General features: G+C 43.0%; 1 protein-coding gene across 5 annotated transcripts in view; it reads right to left on the bottom strand.

Annotated features, from left to right (window-relative positions):
- MUSK (muscle associated receptor tyrosine kinase) overlaps positions 1–17,534 on the bottom strand; it is a 55,063-nt gene that overhangs the window by 22,596 nt on the left and 14,933 nt on the right. For 3 of the 5 annotated variants that reach the window (XM_054286420.1, XM_054286423.1, XM_054286429.1), the window contains exons 6-8: positions 6,604–6,728; positions 2,640–2,799; positions 1,167–1,173 (exon numbers count right to left, since the gene is read on the bottom strand). In XM_054286420.1, coding sequence (XP_054142395.1) covers positions 1,167–1,173; positions 2,640–2,799; positions 6,604–6,728 — 292 coding nt within the window. Of the gene's footprint in view, positions 1–1,166; positions 1,174–2,639; positions 2,800–6,603; positions 6,750–17,534 lie in introns of all 5 variants that reach the window. The other 2 variants (XM_054286426.1, XM_054286437.1) reach the window with 1 other exon arrangement.

Genomic DNA, 17,534 nt, shown 5'->3' with positions numbered 1-17,534 from the left:
TCATGTTATTTGCATTTCCCTGATGATTCCCATTGTGCTTAATTTGAAAGTTGCATCCTTCCTGTGGCCAGGGGCAAAAGCAGGGACAGGTGTGCATGGGGCTGTTGCGCTGCTGACTTCAGGGGACTGCAGAGGCAGACTGAGAAGAATTAACAGTGCTAACATTATGTTTCCTTGCTTTTATAAAATATGCAAGGAGACACAGACCAAATTGCAATGGAGAAGTAGCAACAACATGTTTCTCACAATGGTTTGTCACAGAAAGGAAATATAATGCAGCAAATGTTAAGAACACCTATGGGACAGATGGGCTGAGCACTTGGTCTGTGTCCCCATGCCTGTCATACCTGCAGGGGTGCAGGTGTAAGGCGTAAGTCTGCCATTGGGTGGTCACTTAATCACTTACAAACTTCCTGAATCAACCTTGCAAGCTCCTGTGATGGAGGCAATAGCCTTTGCAGGGAGCCTGTGTCAGCAGAGTGGCAAAACCATTTGCTCAGACTGTCCCAGGCTCTGCTCTTTTCTGTGGTGGCCAGAAGCTCCCAGCCCATCTCCCAGGCTAACATTCTCATTTTCCTTCCAGACTGATCAGCCAGTGCAGTGTGTAGAAACATGGAAGGATTCTAAAGAGAAAAGACCAGCTAAATTGTTCAGTCCTGCAAAAATTACTACGCAGAAGTTCATTTCTCATTGCATGTAAGTGGCTTTGTTCATCCATAACTCTGCTTGGAACAAACAATCTTCTGCTGCCCTAATCTGGTGAGCACCAAACCAAATTACATTTATTAACTGTGAACATTTATTAACTGTAAGGTAGGAGTTTACCTTGCAGTTAAGCTTTGCCATGAACATTTATAAGGTCAAGGCAAACTGTGGATCTGTAACCAAACAGAAGTTTCTTCAGAATATTCTTCCCACTACCATATTTCAAACAGCCTTACTGCTGGCTTCACTCAAAACCACTGTTAACTATCCAAGCTTAATCTCCAATTATGCCTTTGTAAAGGAGATCAGTGATCCCTATGGGTGAACCTCATCTGCATAGTTGGAATGAAAGAACCCTACCCCTTAATTTAAACCAAACTAACCAGACCCCCTTGGCTCATTATTTTTCTTCTCCCTGGCCCAGAAAGGGCCTCCACAAAGCCACAGAAAGTCATTCTTACCTCCATTCTGCCAAGAGGCACCAGATCCAGGAATTGTGATGAACCAGGAGAAAGAAGAAATGGAAAAGACATCAGTGACACTTCATTGCTCCCTCTGAGATGCATAAGTCAAGATTTCCATGCTAGGAAATGTATCTGACAATTGTAAGCTGTATGAAAAAAATGCACCTAAATTCTGTTCCTTTGTTTGTATCTTCTTGTGGGGAAGAAAAGTTGGCCAACACTGAACACTGTAAAGTGAGAAAGAAGGAGGAGGAAGTGGATTGTTGATGGCAGTGCCAGCTGAAGTAGGCTCTTGCACCATAAACCCACACTTTTTTCCTGATCCTTTGGGTCCCATGTAACCAGCAGGCAGCATCCTGTGTTTAAGCTACATGGATATCCATTACTTGAGGCAGCAGCTGTAACAAGCAGGAGAAGCCAGGGCTGGGGATGCAGCAGTGGCACACAGCAGTGGCCCTGGCTTGCCGTGCCACAGGGAGTTGGGCAGTGCCAGCACAGGGAGGAGGCACTGGGCACCAGCCGAGGGCCAGGGCACCTCTGCCCTTGGAGCCTTGTGAGCTGGGGCAAGGCTAAGGCGCAGGTCTAGGGGGTAGTTCTCCTCCTGATGAGCACACACAGCCTGGAGGAGTAAAACTTCCACCAGCCCCAAGTACCTGTTCGCCCCACTGCATTTGTAGGACACACACTTGCCTAGGCTAAAAGCAGAAGTGGGAATGGGAAATTCAGTACCAAGTGCTGAGTACATTATGGAGCAGAGATTACTGATAGGTTTCAATGCCCAGTGTAAGAAAGGGCATGATTATTTTATCAAGAAACTAGAAGCTAAGGCACTGAGATAAACAAGTACCTGCCTGGTTAAAAGCAGAACCAGGGCTACCTTCCCATGTCCAATTTGATTCCTTTTTCCTCTAAGTCCCCTTGCCTGTCCAAAGAGGGATGGGACAAGCTACCACCTTTCTCTCTGTATGACAAATGCTATTAGTTAGCTCTGACAGAGGTATTTCTCCTCTTTGGAAATTAATTTTCACATTTGGGAGACATCTCTGAGGGAAGAGATAACTTCAGGCAAGGCAGGGTACTACTCTGACAGCAACCACCCTGCTTTCTGGATGCCAACCCCTTGTGAAGCTGAACTGCTTGAAGTTATTTTCACTTTGCTGTTAGATGATACCAACGCTGGGTCATGGCCACAACTTCCTCCATATGGATGAACTTACCAAGTGTGCTTCTGGGACACAAAGTACAAGACAGCATCAAACATTCAGGAAATGACAGCTATGCCCGTCTCCAAAGTGTAAGAGTATATGAGGAAATAGCCTGGTGGAGGATGTACTTGTACTCAAATTTAGGCCCCCACACGCTATCAGCTCTCCAAAGCTTCCCCTCTTCCACCACAGTATTCCACATCCCTTTCCTCTTCCCCAGCAGGAAAGGCTAAAAAGATTAATGGCCTCTTCTTTCCCTGCATACCTGAAATGCTGATGGTTGCTGCTGCTTTTGCGGCTCCAAAAGTTTTGCTGTGCTTGTTTGTGGCAAGACAAGTGAACAGGCCAGGTCGGGTGACATACACTTGCAGTCTGGAATCAACCACTCTGTCCTTGACGCTTTCTGCTATCGACCCCACAGAAACCTGAAAGAGTGAAAGCCCAGCTCAGTAATATTTCCAACAAAGACACAAACAGGCAAACCAAGGAAAAATCTGAGACAGAGTCCCAGGCATTTAAATTGGCAGAGGAAGATGTGGTAAGGAGACAAAAGTGGCAGAGACCTAAAGCTGCTGGTGTTACTTTGGCCCTTTCACAGCCGCCGAGTTCACACACAGAAATAAATGCTAAAAGATCTCTCCTATTTCACACCTCAGCAATACTTTTGCAATTAGGTTTCAGTTCAAGAGGGTCATAGTCACAATTTGGTTTATGCAATTGAGCTGGCTAATTACTACACGGCTTCTTGTAGTAGATAGTTTGCCTCTTCATGCCTTAGGAAGGGACTGCGCAGGATGACTTTGTGAGCATCCACTGTACAGAGGAAGAAAAGAAAATAGTTTGGAAGTCATTGATTCTGGATAAGTATAATCATTTCAATACTCTCAAAGCAGTCATGAGCATAGAAAGTGCTCTGGCTACAATACTTCAGCAGATACCTGATATATTTTCTTATCTCGCAACTAGAAATGTGGAAGGGGCTGAAAATATGATGATTTTGGCCAGCTCTTTTCCCAGATCAGTAATTTGCAGTTAAATGAGCTTGAAGCCTGCTGATTTTGGCTAGTTGGCCTTGATTTACCATCAAGTCTTTCCTGCCAACATGGCATTCATCAAATTAGGAGAGCATGGCACATACAGACTCTATCTTGCAAAGGCAGGAGGAAGGAGAGCATTGCCTGCTCTAACCTTCATACTGATAAGAGGCATCAAACATAATTCAAGCAAGGTATGTTGCCTGGGGACCCCCTAGGTGTAACCTGACTCTAAGGACATTGGAGATTTTCTCCCTGCATTCGCCCCAGCAAAGCACTCTACCTACACATGTAACTAAGACAGAAGTATTAATCTGACCTCCCTGGAGGTCAGTAAAAATATGCTTTCAATGAGACCTTTCAGTGAAATGAAATATCAATTGTATTGATAGCAATAATTGAAAAAACAAGGAACTCCTCAGTGTTTTTCCTTGTTGTTCCATGTCTTGTAAGCAGATTGGATTCTCTATGAAAAGAAAATGATGAAAAGAATATATTTGTTTTGCGTCTCTCAGTGTCAGCTTAGACTTGTGGTGAAAGAATGTTCATGGGAAGAAATCACTAAATAATCAGACCAATACAGTTTGTAAGTACTGCACCAGGTATGTCAGCCACTGTGCAAATGAAGGGACCAGGGATATATTTGGCCTTATAACATGAAGTCAGTTCAAGAGGGTGGGACCCCAAGGGATATTTTTTCACAGATATGTCTTTTGTTACAGAGCTGCTCAAATTTAGTTTTAGAGTGTTTTTCTCTCCAGAAACCACTCAGCACTAAAATGGTGCAGGGACCTTCTCAGTGGGAAGAATATTTCCTATAGCCCTCCCTGCCTTTCAGCATCTTGGTGGGATAGGTGGCTGCTTGCCATGAGCAGCTTGTGCTAATCCAGTCTTCTCTCCTGCTGGCTCCTCAGGCCTCAGGTGTACCACATCTGGCAGCACTGGACTGTGCTGCTGAGCACACAGATAACTGGGATTGTTCCTTCCAGCTTGGGACACAGGAGGAAGAGGTTCCTCAAGTAACCGCAAGCAGTACAAGCAGTATGCACCATGTACAGTGGAAAATCACAGGCAGTGGTGCCTAGGACTTCCACACTGGCCATCTGTTTTTTCCTTTACTGGAAACTTCAAGATGTTCCCTTGTGTTAATTGATTCCCTTTCCTTTTCAACCACATTTCCTGAGATTTTTTTTTTCCAGGAGTTCTCTTTTTAGTCTTTAAAACATCACTTCAGCTACCAGGAAATTATAGACCTCTTCATATCTTCACACCTGGCTCATTTATTCCTGGATATGTGGAAAACTACATTATAAGGTCCATGATGCCCTGTGATGCATAGCAGGAGGAAAATGTATTGTGTTTCTAAATAGGTAGGCCAGGCAGCTGCTGCACAGAGGAGTTTCCTCCTCCTTTTCCAAGGAAGCTCAGTAAGCTCAGCAGACTCCTGTTCTTTGAACCTCAGGACAATTACAGGTTGGTGTTCAGAAACCATAATGCCACAGGCATGCTGCATCTTCAAAGGACTCACCCTTGCTGTGAACCAACCCTCAAATTCACCATGCCCCATCCACTGGCTTCCTGCTGACTCTCCCAGAGACAGGCTCTCATTAAGGTTTCCTTGCCATATTTAACATGAGGCAATCAGGAACACTACCCTCCTGGGACTGGGCTATGCCTTTCAGACAGCAATGGGGCAGAGCACATATGACCAGTCAGACAGTGGCCCAGGCAGGGCCATCATCTCATGTGCCTCAGCTCTCTGTGGGACCCACTCACTGGCATCTCAGCAGAGTACAGGTCTGTGCTATGAAAATATATTGCTCTTTCCAGGTACCCCAGACCCCTGCAAAAGGTCGCATTCCCAGTGGGTAAGAAGTCTTAAATAAACACCTGCAGTTGTCTCAAGCTAAATATTGTCAGAAACCACCAAGAACCCCCGGGTCCCAGCAGAGGCTGATCTGATCCCTTTGCTGCTCTGCCTAGCAACACTGAAGGAATATAGAAAATTAGCCCTAATCAGACTGGAGATCACAGTAAGGTACAGAGGAGACAAGGAAGGCAAGACAGCCTGCAGAGTAGCCATGGGGTCTTAATAACGTGTTTTAATGTGTGGAGAGAGGAGATACAAAGCAGAATAGTGATAGCCCCTTGAAGTAAGAACCAAAGGGATTTATTGGTCCTCTGGACCAGCAAGTCCACAGGAATCAGGATCAGCCTATGCTCAGAAGGACTCGGGGCTGACAGGAGGTCCATGAGAAAGAGCAAAAGCAAATCGCCAGCCTGCACTCAGCAGACACTCCACCTGCCTCCACAGAATCATGCCCTGTCACATCCTTTAAAAAGCTGTCGAAAGACCAAAGAGAGAATAAAACATGTTCATCTTAAGCACATGAAGACTAGAGGGAAGCTATGGCAGGCTTCAGCTGCAATGCTACCATGACTGGTTCCCTGCTCACTCCCACACAGGCAATATTAGACATCAAGCAGGTATTCAGCTCACTGATATGAAGGCATTGCAACAGCCTACACACAGGCAAATTGAAAGCAAGCACCCATATTAAGTGGTCAAGATCATTACACCACAGAATCTTTCCTAAGAGACACAGTGGATTTGCATCCTTTGGTGCCTGCCACTGAAGAGGGTGTGCCTTTCTTAAGAAGATGTTTCTGCCCAGGCATAAATTCATGACATATTTCACATCACCTAGGTCAGCCTAGAAAATTTCAGATCTACTATCTTCTTCAAATATCCTGTGCATAATGTGGTTCCACATTTGAGATATTTGACCTCAAAATAGTTTGGTCCATCTAACTCCATGTCATATTTGACATATTTGTCAGATACGCAATTTTGCCTCATTATTGTTACCATGTTATTAAAAAAGGAAAGGAAAGATAGCTGCAGAAAGACACAATGAAGCCCTAGAAATTCTGTCTTGGAGGATGGTTGGAAAGATCTAAAGCACCCTTCATCTTGGGCTTTTTAGATCCTAACAAATTAAGTAATACAACACTGTGGATAAGGGGGACAATATTTTTCCAGGGAAAACTGCAGCAGAGAGATGAGCCGGACTCAACCAGTTTGAAAAACAAGGTGCTAAGTTAGGAAGGAATAGAAATCACTGGTGCTGACTACCAGCCCTTCCAGCTGCTGGCAGTTCTCCAGTGCCAAAAGCATGAAAAAGAGGCACTTACAGCTTTCCCATTTTCCAGCCAGGTGACAGTAGGGACTGGAATGCCGGTCGCTGTGCACCGCAATGTCACCACGGACCCAAAGGTGATGTTTTGGGATTCAGGAGCCTTCAGGATTCTGGCAAACACTGTAAGAGAAGACAAAGGTGCTAGTTGAACAATAATGTAATGCTGACGCTGGTGCCTGGGGGTACTCCTTGATGTAAGTCACAGCTCCATGAATAAAAGTAGAGCATGAACAGGCTTCCCATGAGGAGGAGAAAAAAAATATTTAGTGTGGTTACATTCTGCAGCTTACCGACCAAAAGTTTACCTCTGGAAATTTCTGTGTCAAGTCCAAAGCCTAGAGGAGGTAATGTGCAAGAAAACCGAGAGGAAACTCTTTGGTAGCATGCAGATGGAACAGCTTACAGCAAAAAAAGCAGCAAGTTACCATGCTGCCCTGCCCAGGCTGACCTGTGAAACTTTGTCTGAACCATGAAGAACCACCAGTATGGATATGTGCCATGAAGGTTAAGGGTCAGATAAACATCTCAGTCTGATTGCAGTGATGAAGACTTGCCATGGAGTGTTGCAAACACTGGCATTTTCCACACAACAACAAGCTGCCCCGAGGGGAAATGTCTAACATCAAGCATCGAGGTATGAAAGAGTGGCTGGCAAAAACTTTAGGAAGATGAGATTCCAGTGGAAAAGTAGATTTTTGAAGTGGCTTCTCATTTCTACAGCTCTTGCTTCTTTTGTGGAAATATGGTTACTGGGCCCTTTGCAGAAACGTGACATAAGCATTCCCTTCACCCAGCCCCCTTCCGTTTTTGTTGTTGTTTTTTGTTGTTGTTGGGTTGGGGGCAGGGGGGATAGGGAATGGGGGGATTTGGAATTGGGGAAGGGGGAAAGGGTGAGGACTGTTGGCCAGAAATAACAACTGAAGTATTTTTGCTGAAAACTTATTTTGATCCAGAAACACAACTCTGATGGTCTTAACAAGCTGCTGTACTTGGACCACATAGAGAAAAGCAGAGAAGAGAAACTTCCCACCTGGAACATTTGAGTTTTGACCTAAAATTTTTAATGGAAACACCAGAATGTCTGTACAGAAGCAGGCTCAAAAGCACCGCTATTTTTTACTCAAATTTCTCATGCTTAGTGAGTTACACCTTCTAGACCACACAGTAATGTCTAAAAATCTCCATCAGAAATTATAAGAAGCTGGGAAGTTTCTCTTAGTGTTGTCAGAAAAGCCCGAGATCTTGTTTGCCACTTTTATCTGTGTGTTTTTCCTTATCAACATACCTCACCACATCAGCATCTTCTGTTTGCCCTGTTCAGAATTAGAGTGTTTAAGTGTTCCCCTTAGTGTTCCTAATAGTGTCCCCACTATTTGGGATGGGAAGGCTTTGTCTGCAAAATTTCAGTTGAACTGAAAAAAAGTATATGCTTTCCACATAGTCCTTCCACCCAGTTCTCAGCTAGTATGCAGCTGAGGTTTGTTTTGACAAAGAGCCTAAAAACAGCTTTTGCTCATAGATAAGTAGCAGTTGGAGTTAATTTCAGCATGGAATCCTTTTTGACTTTCAATAAGCTCTTGGGCAGAGGCTTTTTGGAAGATTAAGTTTAGTGTTAGTTAAGTGAAAATGGCGAGAGGATAAATATTATATTGAGCTTCTTAATTCTTCTGCATGCTTCAAGCAATCCCACTGTCTCTGCTCAGGGCCACCTGCCTAAAGTCAAAGCAGAGCAGTATCAGGCTTCTGCACCTCCTTACCCCTCAGCAAAGCAGCAGGTATGAAGCTCCATCAGTAATAAGCAAAGCTGCAGTCACTGGCCAGAAGCTTTTCTCATGAAAAATAAATAAAATGAAACCTTTGTCTGAAGTTTCACTTCAGGCCATTAACACCAGATGGTTATGAATTCGGACCCAGGTTTTGCAGGCTAAGCTCATAATTATTTTTATACTTCATTTGGAGAAATACTAAACTTTGGGGCCTGTCCTCTGGCAGCTGTTACGTTCACATGGCTCCAGCTGAAGCCAGCACGTTTCCTTCCAGGGTTGGAATATGGCCCTTAGTGCTTCTCTTGTGCTGCCCAATATGCTGCTGGGACCCTTGCCCACCTGATGCTGCTCTCTGACTCTGCTGCTCAGTTAAATTAATACCAAAGTGACAAATTACCAGCACCCAGTTAGCTGATGCTGGATGGTGGCATATATGTCCTCCCCTGGACTAGCTGATCTCCCAAAATCTGCTAGGATCTTTCAGCCAGGAGGAAAAAAGACACACTTTGAAAATGGCAATAGCACAGGCAGGGTGCAAAGCCACAGCAAGCACTATGGCTGGCTCAGCTCATGCCTGGCATGGTGCCTATGGGAAGGTCAGAAAGCTGCATTCCTCCTCCCAGTGTCCAGCCATCAGCACTGATCACTGCACTCGCTTTAGTAGCCCAGCACACTGCTAGGCAAGCAGTTGTCTGCCACCATAGGCAAGGTAAAGCATCAGGCCATTCTTAAAATCCTAAAACACCAAATACTGGGATTAAAAAATCCAGCAATAGCTCCTAAACATTCACATGTTTTCTAGTGGCAAGTACTGCAGGGAGGGATGGCTAAATAAAATTTGACCTATAAGCAACTAAGCTGATTTCCAAAGTGTGGAAGAATTGAAATTCCTTCTATCCCCAGGGCTATCATGTGCATTTTTCAAGACCTTCAGAATTAAAGTTACAGATTTAATTCTTTAACATTTCAGATACTTACATTTGCATGTTTTCAAATACTTTACTTAAGTGTGAAGCTGTAGATGGTACTACTGGAATAAACTGGCGGGGGGGAATTAATTATTTTATTTTTAAATGAGAAATTTCCTGGGACAAGGACCAGATTTTCCGGGTCCTAAGAGGTTTTGGAGCATAGCTGATCAGCCGATCCAGGGACATATTTTCCAAAGGGCTCTTAATCACTTTGAGAAAGAGTATTAAAAAAATAGTATCACCTATTTCTCAACCACATAACCTATGGGTAGATGATCAACACATTGACATTGCTGTCAGACTTGAGTGCTGTGGGAAAGTCAGGATGGGTTGCATAAGTGCAGCCAGTGTCACCATCCACCTGTGCAAAGCAGGGCAAGAACACCAGGGTGAGCTCAGGGTCCATTTTGGCAACTGCATGAGCAACAAAATCTGTCCTGTATCTAAATGGCAGAACACATACCCCACAACCATGATTTTTCTGCCCCCTCCCTCTCCTCCCCCAGCCCCCAATTCCACAAGTAAAGACAAGAGGCAAAGGCAAGTAGGAAATGGCAAATCTGGTGGTAGTGTAGTTGGCAGGAAGAGGTGTGTGAAAGACAAGAAGAAGGATCAGGAAATAGAAATAAATGTTTGTAAAATTCTTTTTTTTTGGTGGGTTCAGGACCTTTTTCTTATTCTCAATTTTCCTCAGAGTGAAAATTTCCAACAATCAGTGATTTCTAATGCTTCCATTACTTGTTTGTCTTTTTCCACATCCTCCTGAATTTGGATTTTGCCTTTGCTTGTTTAGCTACATTACTATCACAAGATTAGCAACATTCTTATCAATACCCCTTGGCTCTCTGCGCTGGATTCACCCACAGGCATGCCGAAAAAGCAGTCAGGGAAAGTGGGCAAGGACAGCTTAATTTATTTATTTATTTCAGTGGAAAATAAAACAGAGGAGCTGTAAATGAAATCCAGACAGCTAAAAGCCAAGCCAGCATGTCAAATTTCACTCCCAAGCCCCTTCATAAATGTATTTTTTACAGCCTTGGTAAATGATGTTCTGTGCACTGCAGGGCTTGCTAGGAGGTATCTGTACCGTGGCCAGCTGCTCTCGTTTCTGAGAATTACATAACATCATCCAGTCCAAACAGTAGAGCTTTAATTCAGTCACAAAATTTTTATACTATAAAAAGATTAAAGCAGTATGTCCTCCCCCCTGCCTCCACATTGAATGGCTAACTCTTTCCAGGTGACTTTTTTTCCCCATTGGCTTTGATTGAGCTATGTTTAATTTCCCAGGTTTGGGGTCTGGTCCCGCAGTCCTGGCAGATGCCTGCCCTCAGTCTGGGTAAGGCCTATTTTTTGTCAAAGAAGGCTGGATTTGGCCAGTCACAACCAGACAGCTGTGTAGGTGGCCTGGAGCCATGCTGCTGCTTTGGGGAAAGGACAAAGTGATGCCCAGAGCACCAGTGATGCTGTTTGTTTTTTGCCTTTTTACTTTAATATGCTCTCTGTATTCCTCACGCATATATTTGTAGCTCTGTAGCCTATCGTACTAGTGGCTGGTTTTCCCAGTACTTTTCCATGGCCCTTCCCGAGGCAGAAAGACAAAAGGACTTGCAGAGCTCCAAGCCCGGGGAGGTGCAGGGCCCCTCTGCTGTCTTGGTTCCTCCTGGGAACCAAGGCCTACAACAACTCTTTGGGACACATTTCATGGACAAAGCCCAACTAGTGCTGAGTGGGGGACTCCAGAGAAGGGGCTTGACCTGGGGAGGGGAATTACATCAACATTTGTCCTCCTAATTGGTGCTTTTTATCAATTATGTTAATTTCCTAAAACCTACAAAAATGTACCCATACTTCGGAGGGTGGGCTTTTGTGGACATCTTTCCATAACTGCCCCTGAAGGCCTTCAAATAAAGATCCACTCTTATATTATGTCCTTACTAAAATGATCTTGAGTTTCATTTCCAGGTTGGGAAAAAGGCAACACCAGGATCACTCAAGCACTAGTTTTGGGATGTGGGGTAGGTTGCTTTTTATCCAGAGGCCACAGTTGCTTTGGTGAACCCTGAATTTAAGAGAATATGAGCAACACTTTCCCATGTACGTGGATTAACTTAGTCTGTCAACATCCACAGGTGTTCACATCCAAGAGTTTGTTGGCAGAGTCCTGTCGTGCTGTAAAGCATCTGCATCCCCCGTAATCCAAAGCAAGGTAAGGCCACCAGGAACTAACTTTGTGTTGGGAACTGCCTAGCAACATTCCCTTCCCACTGCAGCCAAAGCCTGCTCTTATACAGGAGCCAGACCCAATGTGCCTGTCCTCCCAGGTCTGATATCTCAATCTGCCTCACTTTCCACAACTGCTTTGTATTTATCAATGAAATATGACCTTTTGGGTGGCTGAAACCAGGTCTTAAGCATATTATTTTTTCAGCTAAGCTGCAGAACAAAGTGTGTAAAGGCAAATCTTGTGTCCACAATGCATTTTCCTTTGCGTCCAGTGTTGTGTTGGGATCCAATATGTCTACACTGCTGCCGGAACTGGTAAACCACATATTGTCTTGGAAGGTTTCCAGATATAAATACCCTGGCAAAGACTTTGCACTGTACAAAATTCATGTGTAAGTAATTAGCTAAATTGCAAACATTTTTTGTTTGTATTTGCCAGTGTTCCCATAGCTCTTTTGTACCTGAAGCGTGAAAGGTCAGGATTATTTCTTGTCTGCAGAGGTGCTACTGGGCTTGGACTTTGCTTACAAAGCCATAGAAAAAATATTTCTACTTGCTAGCTGTATGCTGTGAAGAGCCATGAACTTGTGCCACTGTGATTTTTGGCAGTGAGAAGTCCATTTGTCTAACTTCACATTCAGATTCATTCAGCTCATAACCATTCACTCTTCCTGACAAGCCTAAACCAGGCAATCAGGGAGAGGTAAAAAGCAGAGAGACTACCATTTCCTTCCCACAGGTGAGAGATGAGGGAAGGTCTGACAAATACACTTTTAAATACATAAAAATCTGCAGCATTTGTGTTTTCTAGCATTACCTCCATAAAATAAAAAAAATCTTTAAATACCAGTGCCAAGAACAGACCACATACCATGCTTATGGATCAGCAGTCACAGAGACAGCCACTCCAAGCTGTGTGCAGCAGCTAATCACATTCCAAGAACCAGGGCTGACCAGGCAAGATACAGTCTCTGCAGCTGACATGACAGAACCAAATCCCACCTTGAAGAACAAACATATTCTCCAGCAAGGACAAGGAGACAAGGAGTCAACCACTCCTCTTGCAGCAGCAGCAGCAGCTTCTGAGCATGGCTTAGCACTTCCAAAATGGGGATGAGGTAATAATTAAATCCCAAGATAACTGCAAGGTCAGCTCTACTTTGATCTCCGAGTATTTCTTACCTAAGTTGCAGCACTTATCTTTTTTTGTAAGCCTACCAAGTAAATACAAAGAGGAGCAAAACAGCTACAGCAAAGCTGATATGAGACACATTTATCTCTATCAAATTGCTTACCTATTTTATTTAATCTATGTACAAACATGTTTATTGCTAGAGAACCATGTGTATACAAGTTATCAAAGCAAAAAAAAGTACATACACACTGTAAGAAACCCACACAATCACTGTATTATTTCTCAAGTAGCAGCACTATTATGTATGGGGCCCAAAAAAGCAAGGTGAGGAAGAGCTGTAAGCAAGCTGTAAGCAAGCAGTACTTCATCATCCACTGACCCTCACCCTTTTATTGTGGTAACTCAGGAGGATAAGCCTCCAATGCATCTGAAGTATCTGCATTTTGTACACAATGGCAAGATGCAAGTTCTTCTGGCTCCTGATATATTAATTGGGAGACTTGGGTCTTGTTGTAGTCCTTAAAGCATCATGCAGCACAGGCTAGATTCCACAGCAATATATAGACACTCAACCTGGAGCCATGAGGCCATGAGGTGGGACAGTTCAAGAACTGTGCGAAAGGAAGATGGAGAAAAGCACATCATCTCCATCCTGAAACATATGCCTTCAGATTCAAAGCTCTAGTGTCTGATAGAAAAGAAAATTTTTCTTAGCAAGGCAATAACTTTTCAAGCTAACTTTATTTTAGGGTGGACTCCTAGATTTATGGGTGGTAGAACAATTTACATTAGTAGAAGGACTCATGTGATGGTAAATGTATCAGCCACTAACTTCTCAGCTGTGAAGGACTTTACACTCCATGTAGATGTCTCTGGAATCCTAAAAGGAGACACCACAAATACACAAAGATGTAATAACCAGGAGTAAAATGTAAATAGATAGCTTATATCCTGTGTAACTATATAAAACCTGTTCTGTACAAGTGTTCGTCTCTATATACAGAGCAAACACTAGATTCAAGGACAAGTGAGGATAATGCGTTCAAATTACTTCCCAAGGAAATGAATGAGGAAATTCTTCTCATGTCATTACTGGTCTTATATTTGTGTTTGGTTTCTTTGAAGGAAAAACCCTTTTAAACCTCCTTATGATCTGTCTTGTCCACAGTACAGAGTCAAATCTGGTGCATTTATCTTTGCCCCTACCCACTACTGAATGTGAAATTGGAAAGGAAGTTCCCAGCCTCCTGAAGTCAAGGAGCAATTCCTTTGCTTGTTCCACTCATGATCACTACCCATCATGACTGCTGCCAAGGCTACTAGTCTGTGTGCACATATCGAAATCGTGGCTATGCACACCCAAAAATGAGATAATCCACACATCATCCTGACATCTGGTCTTCACCACTGGTATTAGCAATACCATAAATTTAATTACATATCATGTGAAAAGTACTTCCTTCTGTCTGGTTTAAAGTGCTGCTCAGTACCTGCTAGGATGTTCCTTCGTTTGGGGACAGCAAGGAACCTGTTCCCTGCTCATCTTATCCATCACACATTCTTGATTTTTAGTGTTGAAAACTCATGTAGTTCCTCCTACAACAGAGATCCATCTCTTTTCCAAATTCTCAACTCCCCATTTGATATACCCTTTTTGTGAGGGTCTATGAGGAGCTCCAGCGACTTCAGAATGCTTGTCTCAGTTTGCTCTGGTCTCCTTTATCTGATAGCTATGGATATTCTCTATCCTCCACTCCCTCCATTGTTCTGTGGGAAGCTCATGCTTTCTAGCTAGCCAACAGTTTAGAGAAGAGAAGGATTTTAATTGCCATGTCATTTTTTCTCTTAAACCCACAATTCATTCAATGATGTGAGAATGTCATAAGTTTTTCAAGTGCCTTCCCAAGGTCTTGGTTAGGGGAAAGAGGCTTTTGCAAAAGGAAATAACAGGCTCAAATTCTTTTAAAGAAGAATTCTGTGTATGTGCCTTGTCTGAAGCCTCACTGCAGCTCCTCATTGCAAGAGGCCACCCTGTGATAATGACTCAAAGGCAGCATGAACCTCCTGCCAATGTCACAGCGGAGCAAGCTTCGGGAGTAAACTGAATAGCTCACATGTACTTGTCATTTGTTGAAGGTCTGAGGCTGCTTTCTTCCTCCTGCAGCTTTCCCTGTTACCCTGTAATTAGGGCCATGATTGCTTCTGCAGCATCTCAGAACCTTGGGATGACTCTGGTGAGTGCCACAGGTAGGAGGAGATTTAATGAGATATTCTGGGTTCTCAGTTACGCCCACGCCATCCCACTGAGGTCAGCCAAATACTTTGGTGTAATTACAGGCAAACTTGTAATGCTTCCTCCCCATAAACATTTTACAATGTTTAAAATCAAACTGCTGTACCCTTTACTGTCACAGGACATTGCCTGCAGGTACATACACCAGCACCAACACAAACAGGAAAGGCATCCTTTCCCAGAGCTTCTGCCTCTGCTCAAGGCCAAGCCAAAGGCTCTTCTTCAGTGTTGTTATTAGAATTTCCGTGAAGAAATTTCATCCAATACTTAAAAGAAGAACTGCAAACTTCCTTGCCAGTTTACTATTTGGCAATTCACCTGACCCAAAACACTCTGCCTCAAAAGATGATAGAGATAAAAATTCTGATTTCACACTGAAATCTAATTTGTGGGAAATGCAAGGCAACAGTGCTGACTGGCTGCTTCAGTGGTCTCTTGGTATCTGCCTGTCCTACATCATCTATGCCACTTGCAGGCAAGTCGACACAAAAGTGTAAAAAACTTTTTGGATGGTATATCAGGAGTCAGCTCAATCATAATATAGACCACCTCTGGAATGTGGTCTATTCAAATTGATAGAATTTTCTTCACTAAATACATGTTTTTATTCCTGTTACTTGAATTTTGGTGTGACTTGCTAGTCTGCTGATTTATCTGTGCTTTATCTGATTTATCTCAAATTTGTCCCAAGACTATGTAAGACATCCAAAAAGCAGCTGAAGGAAATTAGTGCTTTACACTTCAGAGGGACAGCCTCTTAACTAAGCAGCAATGGCATTGCTTTCTATTGACAATTTGTCTGCCATCTCCTTACTGGCACAAGAATTAGACTACATGATTAAAATAAAAATCTAGATGGAATCTGGCAAGTCTTTTCTGCTGAATGGATGGTTCTCCAAGGAAAGCTTTCCTATTTTTAAGGCTAAGGCAGTTTTCAGAAGTGGCTTACAGGGAAACATTTTTGTGGCCTGTGGCAGGGTATTATTTTAGTAGCTAGTAATAAGCAATAAAATGTGGCCAGGAAAAGACATCTATCTACCAGAGCAGGAATGCAAAACAAAACAACATCTAAGTCAGGGCAGTATAAGCAGATTTGGTTCTTTAATTGTTTTAATTTGATTGTTTTATGTACTGCCACAGAGTAGCACAGGAGGAAGTGAAGCAGCAACACTTCAGCAAAGAAATTAATGAAATGGCCTAGTTAAAGAAAGGGTCAGTAGCCCTTAACTGATGCCTCTTCAGACAGCTGGAAAATGCAGAGATTTGAACCAAAAATGTTAATATATCCATGGAGAATACAGGTAGTTTTTTTGTTAAACACATTGCCTCTTCTAATGTTTGCCCTGGCTATTTTGTTTGTTTGTTTCCTTACAGATGTATGATTGCTAATTTCTACACATGTCTGTAGAGTGACAACTTCAAAACGAAAGGTTATCACACAGTATGCTCCTGAATTCCACAAGTCTCTGGTGCCACAGGCTGGTGGAGATCAAGCTCAGTTTCATATAAATCACAAGATGGAGTTGCATCTAACTCAGTACACAACCAACAGGACCATCCACGTGCTTTCTCCTGTCACATAGCAGTCCCTGTATTTATTGCCTTTTTCTACACTTTTCAACATTAAAAATGCATCACTGAGCAAACTGGAACTTCAGAGGTTTCACTAGCTGGATGCAACACTGAGAAAAACAGGAAGTTTGTTCTTTACCTGCAGGGGAAGAAAAACCTTTTGCACGCCACATTCCAGTAGACCATTCACATTGTCTCCCTAGTCAGAAAACTGCCATTCATTCACATGCTGCTGTGGTGCCTAATCCACCACAACCCTTTGTACATTTCAGTGACAATAACTCCAATAATTTCCAGAAAATGGTCTTTCAATAGTTAAAGCTAAGTATAAGGCTAAGGCTGAAATGTGGTTTTTGGTGTCTTTTCATTTGTAAGCAGGTCAGAAATTCATAGTCAACTTTTCAATTTCTTTTGTGATTTTTTTTTTAATTGTTGTTTTGAAGAATGAAGAACAAGAGCCCTTCTTCATGTGAATTCTACCAATTCACAAAGTGGCACTTCCTTTCCCCTTAGGGCAGAAGAAACATTCTTCAAAACAAAGAAAAAACTGAGCCCAGATCTGGCAATGGCACCTGTAAATCATCACAAAATTTACTGGTTTGTGGCTGTTCTGCAATACACACTTCTTATTTGATGCAGAAATTACATATAATCTGAACACTGGCTATAAGGATAATATCTGAAAAAGATAGTAAGAGATTAAAGCAAAACCATCCAATGGAATTTATTTTGCAGTTAAGAAAAAATTAATGAGGCAGCTTCACTCTGTGTCTGAGTGATAAGCATGCTCATAACAGGAATAATCCCATGCCTCTCACCACACAAGAGCTCATGGCTTTAAATATATTCTTTTAATATCACACAATTCCTGGATATGGGGAATCCACACATAATGGATATGGGGAATATCATTCTTAGCTCATGTCAGACCTTGGAGACTGTGCAATTTTAGGCAGCAGGCCC

The sequence above is a fragment of the Melozone crissalis genome, unplaced genomic scaffold, assembly GCF_028551555.1.
Source record: "Melozone crissalis strain CALT ecotype California unplaced genomic scaffold, PUWL_Pcris_2 ptg000005l_1, whole genome shotgun sequence".
NCBI classification, from domain to species: domain Eukaryota; kingdom Metazoa; phylum Chordata; class Aves; order Passeriformes; family Passerellidae; genus Melozone; species Melozone crissalis.
Note: the sequence above shows the minus strand (reverse complement) of the source record. Positions and strands in the feature narration are given on the sequence as shown.